Below are 8,744 nucleotides of genomic sequence, written 5' to 3'. Positions count from 1 at the left end.
GCTGGTCTCGAACTCACAGAGATCTGCCTGCCTCTGCCTCCCAAGTGCTAGGATTAAAGGCGTGCACCACCATCGCCTGGCAGGAAACCAGATCTTTGAAATTGCCATTGGTGGCAAAGAAATTCCCCTCCTCCCTAGGCCCTACTCTAGACTTTGGATGAACAGAGGACGGTTTGGGCCCTGAGGGACATGGCCGTGACTGTCATTCTCCAGCAGGCTGGGAACCAGGCTCAACAGCAAACTGGAGAAAGCAATAGGGGAGGCTGTCCCATCCTAAAGATGTTTCCCCTCTCCTGATGCCTGAGCCTTAAGTGAAAAGGACCGGATGGTCCATTCTAGTGTCAGCTGTTGGTGCCGGGGCTATTACAACATTTGTGTTGTCTTTAAACACGGATGTAGAGAGGTCCATTGTCCTCTGCCTAAGGCCAGGGTGCGGTGATGACAGACACACCAGGAAGTCTGTATTCCAGGGTTACATTTAAGGATGAGGAGTCCATTTGGTCCCCTCAATTATAGCTGAGAATTCAGATGGAGTGATAGTAAAAGTCTTGACATCAACAGACAGTGGAAGACAAAACACTGACCACAGGATGGATGGCATTTCTAAGAAGAGGGAAACTATTATATGGCCAGGGAGCATGGCAATGCTCCTCCTAGGCATGGGCTCCTCCTAACCATGCCTCTTAGCTTGAGTTTTATTTTTCCATTAATTTGAGACAGTGTCTCATTATGTAGTCCTGGCTGGCCTTGGAATTCACTGTCAGATTTGCCTCAAAATCACAGCCATCTATGTGCCTTTGCCTCCCCAGTGCTGGGACTAAAGGCCTCCCAAGTGCTGGCATATTATTTTTAGATGCACTTCCTGTTACCAGCTGCTGGGGTACCCTCACTGGGCTACTCCTACCCTTTATGACTGAATAATGCACATTTGCTTGTCCCTGGAAGTATTCTCTCTCCTTCTGACATCAGACCGTGGCTGTTCTCCTGGGGTTCAGCTTTAGGGCTGAAACTGGGCCTATGGATCTGAGGCTCCAGCCTCAGGTCACTGGGCCAGTCCTGGTCTAGAGAAAGAAGCAGTGCAAAGGGGGCTGAGAAAAAGGCGGAAATCTGCACATGTCTGTCAATGCACTCTGAAATTACAAAGGCAGTTTTGTCAACTTGGTGTGACCTCAGAGTCACTGGAGAAGTTTCTATGGGAAGTGCCTAGATCAGACTGGATCAGACTAGCCTTGGGCAGGCCTGGGATCAGGGGTGGGGGTTTTCTCGCTGGCCTCCATTGATGTGGGAAGGCTTACTTAAAAGAGGACCCACACTATTCCCTGCGTTTGGGTCCTGACTTGTATGATAGAAAAAGCTTGTGAGCAGGCAGCACGCATGCGTTCGTGTCTCTCCACTTCTGCCTGTGGATGCGATAGGACTGGCAGTGTCAAGTTCCTGGTGCCCAGCTTTCCCTGAAAACAACAGACTCTGACCAGGAACAGTGAGCGGAGTTCAACCCTTCCTCCCCAAGCTGCTTTTCGCCAGGGTCTTTGATCACAGCTGCAGCCGTGAAGGTCGACCGATTATCGGTAAGCGGAAGAGCTGGCAGCAACAGCACAGGGGTCAATTCCGCCTAAGCAGACTAAAACCCTGCACGCCCTTTCCTGGACAGGTTACTAAAATGAGGCTGTCTTTACGTAAATCATCTTTTATGTGAAGATTGGTGCTACAGTTAGATGTCTGTCATCCACCAAAAAGATTTGGGGGAGCTGGGGGTGTAGCTCAGCCGGGCAAGTGCTGGCCTAGCGTGTGTGAAAGCCTGCGTGTTCTAGTCCAGCTCTACAGAAACAGGTGCAGTGATGCGTACCTGCACTCCCAGCACCAGGGAGGGGGAAGCAGAGGTCTGGACTACACGAAACTGCTTCAAACAAAAAAGAAAAAGGAGGGCAGAAGGGGTCAAGGGTACCTGCTGCTGTTCTTCCAGAGGACTTAGGTTCAATTCCCAGCACTTCTCTGGTAGCTCACAACTTTCTATCACTCCAGACACAAGAGATCTGCCCACTTCTGGGCATCTAGCATGCATATGATGCACAAACATACATGCAAGCAAAACACCTACACACATACAAATAAATAGAAAAATTTTAAAAGAAAATAGTTACACAAGAATTAAAAAAAAGATTTAAAAATTCACTCGGGTTGTTAAAATGTGGTTATCATTTACTATTTGTTATAGAACAATGGATGACTGGACAATCATTAACATAATTTTATTAATATAGACATTTGCAAACAAAGTGAGTGGTAGCAGAATTAATAATCTCCTGGTAACTTCACCTTCTCATGTACAATACTGAAAATTATTTCATTCATGTTTACTCCAAATTCCCATTTTTAAACATGAATCACAGAAAAATAGGCTTCTAAAATATTCTGGAACCATACTCTATCACAAAACTATATTTCATATTGCTGGACAATTTCATTTATAGTTTTATATATATATATATATATATATATATATATATATATATATATATAGTACTATCACCTTAAAAGCCAAATAACTCCAATAAAAGAAAAGAATTGCTTATTATGCTAACTATGGCCGATCACTGAAGCAGAAAGGCCCCGACTTCTTTCTGAGGACTCAGGGAAGCAGAAGGGCCCCGACTTCCTTTGAGGATGTAGGTTTCTTTGTTTAATCATCAAAAACTTTCCAGAATGACTTGTTTGGCCCCAAATCAGTGTCAGGAGCTGTTCTTCCAAATTCCATCTCTCTGCTGTCTGGAGATGGACTGGTTCCTCTCCACCCACCTTGGTTTCCTCCTAGGTACCCAACTCTGTGCTCAAAGTGATTAGCCAAACCCGAGAGCCCCAGATATGCTGAAAGAGAGAAAAACAATCTCATCAACTTCTGTCTCGTCATTTGCTAAAGCCGCCAAGGAACAAACTTCAAATACCTCATTATCAAAGGGACCCCAAGATGGGAAGTTGGGTTCCCAAGACAGTAATTTGGGTTCTTATGCTGCTGAAAAGTCTCTAGGGAGTCTGGGTTAGGACACCGTGGGGCTTAAGGAGAGTTTATGGGAACTTACCTTTTCAACTTGTGACCAGAGAACAAACCAGACGTGAACTCTTAAGGACTTTTGTTTTCTGAGACAGGGTCTCTGTGTAACAGCCTGTCCTGGAACTCGTTTTGTAGCCCAGACTGGCCTCAAACTCACAGAGATCCACTTGCCTCTGCCTCCCAAGTGCTGGGATTAAAGGCGTACACTACCACTGCCCGGCTGATTGTAAAGATTTTTGCCCCCTCTAAAAGTTACAAAAATACAAACTCTTTAGCATTGGAACCTTTTTTTTTTTTTTTTTTGGTTTTTCGAGACAGGGTTTCTCTGTAGCTTTGGTGCCCGTCCTGGAACTAACTCTTATAGACCAGGCTGGCCTCGAACTCCCAGAGATCCGCCTGCCTCTGCCTCCCGAGTGCTGGGATTAAAGGCGTGCGCCACCACTGCCCGGCCTGGAACCTTTTTTTAGAACTTTTAAGTCAACTAGTTTAAGATTAACTTCTGTAGCCAGTGGATCTTAAGTTAGCTCCTGTACTTGCCTGGCTGTTTCTGTGTCTAGTGCCCACAGGGAAGGTCTTTGTAAATACCAGAGTTCCAGCAGGCTATTTCCTGACCTTCAGTTTTCCTCCATCCAGCAGGTGATTCAAAAGTTTTTCAACAGTCTGGAGCTAAAGCTCAGAAATATACAGTAGCAAACCTGCAAAAACTATCTGTCATTGGAGATTTTTAATTTAATAATATTTATGTGTATGTATATCTATGTGTGTATGCACAGGCGCACACACACACACACACAGGTGTCAACAGAGGCCAAAGAGAGCACTGGATCCCTGAAGCTGGAGTTCGAGGCAGTTGTGAGCAACCTGACATGGTGCTGGGAATTGAACTCTGGTCCTCTGCAAGAGCAGCAAGGACTAAGCACTCTTAACCCTAGCCCCCCTCCCCCGCTGTTTCTCCATACCCCTTCTTTTTTTTCCTTGAGATTTTTAAATTTCATTTGGAGACTTTAGTTGGTTAAATTTCATTAACTTCTTCAGTTTTGGGTTTCAAAAATACATCTTTTGGTTTTGTTGTTTAAATACCTACATTTAGAAATGTCAACAGCAACTGCCTTTGAGTTCCACTGAGGCTTTAGGAGTGCCCCAAGCGGGTCGAGGATCTGAGTCTGTCCTACCCATCACTGCAGACTGGCCTGACTCAACCTTCCCTTCAGAAGGCGGACCTTGTTCTTGCCACAACCTTATTCATAGCAATGCTATAAATTTTCTCTCAAGTTGGTTTCTTATGTTTTTTCATCTATCACCAGGGGTGTGCTTAGTTCTGTAAACACTAAAAAGGCACACAACTCTCAGGTCCCTGGGGTACAACAACCAATCTCAGGTTCTATAGCTGCTGTCAGGGCAACTCAAGACTGACCAGAGCAGGAATGACCGTGAATGTCAAAAGAGTCAAATTTTAATGAATTTCCACAAAGTCAACCAGTTTAGAAAGCCTGTCTTGACTCTGGGCGCTTTCTCTTCTTCCTGGCTGACGTTGGCTGGCTTTTCATCTGTGCTTTCATTTGCTTCTATGAAGGCCTCGTACATTTTTTGGACTCTGAGCACTTCCTTCTGGGCATCAAAATGGACTTTCTGCCTGGTGAGGATGGGAACAATCAAGTTGAAATCACTGATTCGCTTGTTTAGCTTTCGGATGTTGTCTTGAAACTGCTCACAGGTTTGGTTCCACTGTTTCTGCCCTTCGGATGTCAGAGGGTTCCCAAGTTTCTTCCTAGATACTAACAGTCCTTCTCGAAGTTGCTCAATGGTATCCTTGATTTCTTTCTGCATCAGAATCCACTCTGGTTGGTATCCATTATCTATCAATATTCTGTTTAAGTTGTGAGTCATGGGATCAATATATGAACAGCCAGAAAACTTCTTCAGAGGTTTTCCTTTCCCGGTGAGGTTGTCAAAGTCTCCTCTGGCCATTGATTCCTGGATGAGGTCCTCCACCAGGCGTTCTATGGCTTGAGTTATCTTTTGTTCTTTGCTCTGTCTTACGTCTTTGACAGTTATGCTATTGGCAAAGTGTTCCCTCTGAAGTTTCTGTTTTTGATATTCCATCACCTGCTCCGTTGCACGGTCTGCCCTAAACTGTCTGTACTGTTTCTCTCGCTGACTTGGTGTCCCAAAGCCAACGCCTTCGAAGCTTAAGTAATGCCGGTGCTGAGGTGTACTGTATTTGAATTTGTCTTCTTCTTCTGTGTCTTCATCTTTGTTCTGTCTGGCCTGTCTTTGTTCTATCACGTGGGAAAGCACATTCCGATAAGCTTCTTCGATCTTTATAAATGTTGCAGAATCAGCCTTATTAGAGCCACTGTCTGGATGATACTGTCTGGCAAGCTCATGAAAAGACTCCCTGACGTCATCTGCAGAACATCCTTCATCTAGATTCAGCAGCCTATAATACTCTTTCATCTTCTTCTTGGATTTATGGGTTGAGATCATCCTAGATCCGGGATCTGACAGCATCTTTACCCCGTGAGGAATCAGTGAAGCATTTATGAGATGAGGTCTTAAGATCTGAGCCATCTTCATGCATACTGTGTTTATCATTGTATTCAGAATTCTTCCTAACCATGACCTACAAAACAGCGATGAGCAACAAACCTGTATTATCAGTAATTTTCTTTTTCTTTCAATAACAAAGTAAGGTGTGGGTTACATGTTCTTAGTAAGTGTCAGCTGTTGGGGGCAAAGAGAGTAGACTGAGGTTTGGTGCCAACACACAGATGGCAGCTAGCAAATGTCCCTAACTCCAGTTCTAGGGAGTTTAACACCTTCTTCAGGCCTACTCAGACATTGGATGCCTGTGGTGCTTAGACATTCCTGTAGGCAAAACACCCATATGGATATAAAAAAGAAAAAGTTAGTTCTTTGTAACAAAGTTGCTATGCAAAAATATATACTTTTTTTTTTTTTTTTTGAGACAAGGTTTCTCTGTAGCTTTGGTGCCTGTCCTGGAACTAGCTCTTGTAGACCAGGCTGGCCTCAAACTCACAGAGATCCACCTGCCTCTGCCTCAGCCTCCTAAGTGCTGGGATTAAAGGCGTGTGCCACTGCCACCTAGCAATATATACATTTTTTATATTTATTATTTTACTGATGTTAGCTAGAAGGTGGACATTGATGTTACCAATTACACATTGTGAAACAATCTGAATTCTTCTGCCCACCAAGCATATGTTAGACCTAGAAGGGTCTTAGAATTCACCTAATCCAGTTTTCTCATTTTATAAGAAAAGCAGGTCCTGAAAGAAGGTTAAGCAACTCAATCAAATCATGTTAAAGGTATGACAAATGATTAGGGGTTCAGTAAAGACTTGGCTTGACTGGTTTTTGTTTGTTTGTTTGAGACAGGTTTCTCTACACAGTTCTGGCTGTCCTGAAACTCGCTAAGTATTCTGGGCTGGCCTTGAACTCAAGGTCAGCCTGCCTCTGTCTCCAGAGTTCGTGATGCTCAGCAAATTGCAAATTTCCCCCAAGTACCATTTCATTTTATTTTTTTTTTGGCAGATACTGTACAGTGGTCGTCACGAATAACTTGCTGCATATCAAACAGGGAGCATCAGAGACAGGTACTAAGTGTGTGTGATACTAGACTGAACAGAAAGAACCAAGCGTGCAACAGACTTTAAGCTCAGCACCTCACAGTTGGCTAAGTGCTGGGGGGGGGGGAAGGCAGGATGGTGAGTGAGCACCTGCCATATTAAAAACGCATGGTCCTGAGGAGAAAGACACAGAACACTGACATAAGCAATGAAAGAAGTACTAGAGGATTACTAGATGTCAATTACCGGACGTTTGATTGTAAGGCACGTTTTAGAAGTCATGGGAACCCCGATGTCATAAGCTAGGGGTCAGTGGATATTAGAGCTGTCTGGAATGCTGGTAGTTATGCTCACCGTGGTGAGGGGTGTCTCAGGGCGCTGTTAGTGCCGCTGTACCCCCTACTCACCTTCACAGACCGACGGGGCTCAGCGGCTCGCGGCCCCCGGCTGCGTCTCTGTGCTGGCACGCTCGCCCTGCTTCGGCCGCCTCTGCCGCGCTACACTGCAGAGCCCTTCATCATTCCTCGCTGCGACAGGCGGCCTCCCTCAACAGGGACACCGACCTCGTTTTACAGAACCATAACCCACGGGGCAGAGGACAAACACCCGGGACGCCCGTTGAACCCAGGGGGCAACAGGCTCCGCCTCCACCCGCTTTCGAGGGCAGGGTTTGGACGGTTGGGATTATGGGAAATGTAGTTCTACAGCAGGTGCGGCGCGGAGGGGGTCCTTGGGGCCTCCAGAGGAGTTGCAGCACCGAATGATGGGTTCGTGACTCCACCGTGTATGTGATTTGGAGAGCACCCGCCCTCGATAAATTGTTCTAGACGGAGGAAGATTAAGCTGTTTGCCCCTGTGGTACACCTGCACTGTCAGTAGGCTTCCTTAGGCCTAGAAAGATGGTCTTTCTTTCTGCTAGTCTTTCTGGTTGGTTGGAAGTTTGTTAGGTTTTTTGGTTTTTTTTTTTTGGTTTTTTGAGACAGGGTTTCTCTGTAGTGTTAGTTTTTTTTTTTTTTTTTTTGACACGCATCATCTTGCTTAGCCCAGGCTGGTCTTACACTCACTATCTAGTAGAGGAGGACATTGAGTTGCAGGCCTCTGCCTCCATTGCTGGGGGTAGAAAGCCAAGGGCTTGTGCATGCTAGGCAAGCACTCTCGGAGCATTGGAATGGGGAGGAAAAAATGAGAGGTCTGTGGCTTTAAGTTCAGTCATGAGCGGAACTAAACAAGCTCCCCTCCCACCTGGTATAGCAATTTCTTGATTATTTTTTAACAGCCCCCCCCCTTCTACTTTATGTGAATGGATGTTTTGCCTGCTTGTATATCTTTACACTGGGTGTATGCCATGCTCGTGAGGACTAGAAAAGGTTGTTCCTGGGGTCATGGTGGCAGTGCAGGGCTTTAATTCCAGCATTTAGGAGGCAGAGACAGGTGGATCTGAATTTAAGGCCAGCCTTGTCTACAGACCTAATTCCAGGACAGCCATGGCTACACAAAGAAAACAAACAAACAAACAAGCAAGCAAGCAAATAGCAGAAGAAGAAGAAGAAGAAGAAGAAGAAGAAGAAGAAGAAGAAGAAGAAGAAGAAGAAGAAGAAGAAGAAGAAGAAGAGAGAAGAGAGAAGAGAGAAGAAGGTGGAGCTGGGACTCAATCCCTCTGATCCTCTGCAAGAATAAGGGCTCTTACCGGGCAGTGGTGGCACACAGCTTTAATCCCAGCTCTGTGAGTTTGAGGCCAGCCTGGCCCACAAGAGTTAGTTACAGGACAGGCCCCAAAGGCTATAGAGAAACCCTGTCTTGAAAAACCAAAAATGAAAACATAAAAAAATAAAAATATAAAAATAAGCGCTCTTCACCACTGTGTCAATTCCTTAGCCCTTATTTATCTATGTATTTATTTAGACTTTATGTGCATGGGTGTTTTGCCTGAACGTATGTATACCTTTGCGCCAGGTTGAGCTATAGATAGTTGTGAGCCAAGTATGTTCCCAGGATTGAACCTGGGTTTCCCGGAAGAGCAGTCAGTGCTCTTATCAACGTATTCATTGCTGGGTGATAGTGGCACACACTTTTAATTCCAGCACTTAGGAGTCAGAGGCAAGTGG

At 45.3% G+C, this 8,744-nt stretch overlaps 1 protein-coding gene across 1 annotated transcript; it reads right to left on the bottom strand.

Annotated features, from left to right (window-relative positions):
• Positions 1–2,262: 2,262 nt before the first annotated feature.
• Positions 2,263–7,261, bottom strand: Dnajc28 (DnaJ heat shock protein family (Hsp40) member C28). Its single transcript, XM_057764777.1, has 2 exons — positions 7,047–7,261; positions 2,263–5,672 (listed from the first exon to the last, which is right to left on the bottom strand). Exon 2 carries the CDS (start codon positions 5,642–5,644, stop codon positions 4,496–4,498), a length of 1,149 nt encoding a protein of 382 aa, XP_057620760.1. The 5' UTR covers positions 5,645–5,672; positions 7,047–7,261; the 3' UTR covers positions 2,263–4,495.
• Positions 7,262–8,744: the final 1,483 nt, after the last annotated feature.

This window comes from Chionomys nivalis, chromosome 3 (genome assembly GCF_950005125.1).
Source record: "Chionomys nivalis chromosome 3, mChiNiv1.1, whole genome shotgun sequence".
Classification (NCBI taxonomy): Eukaryota; Metazoa; Chordata; class Mammalia; order Rodentia; family Cricetidae; genus Chionomys; species Chionomys nivalis.
This window is presented reverse-complemented; position numbering and strand designations above follow the sequence as displayed.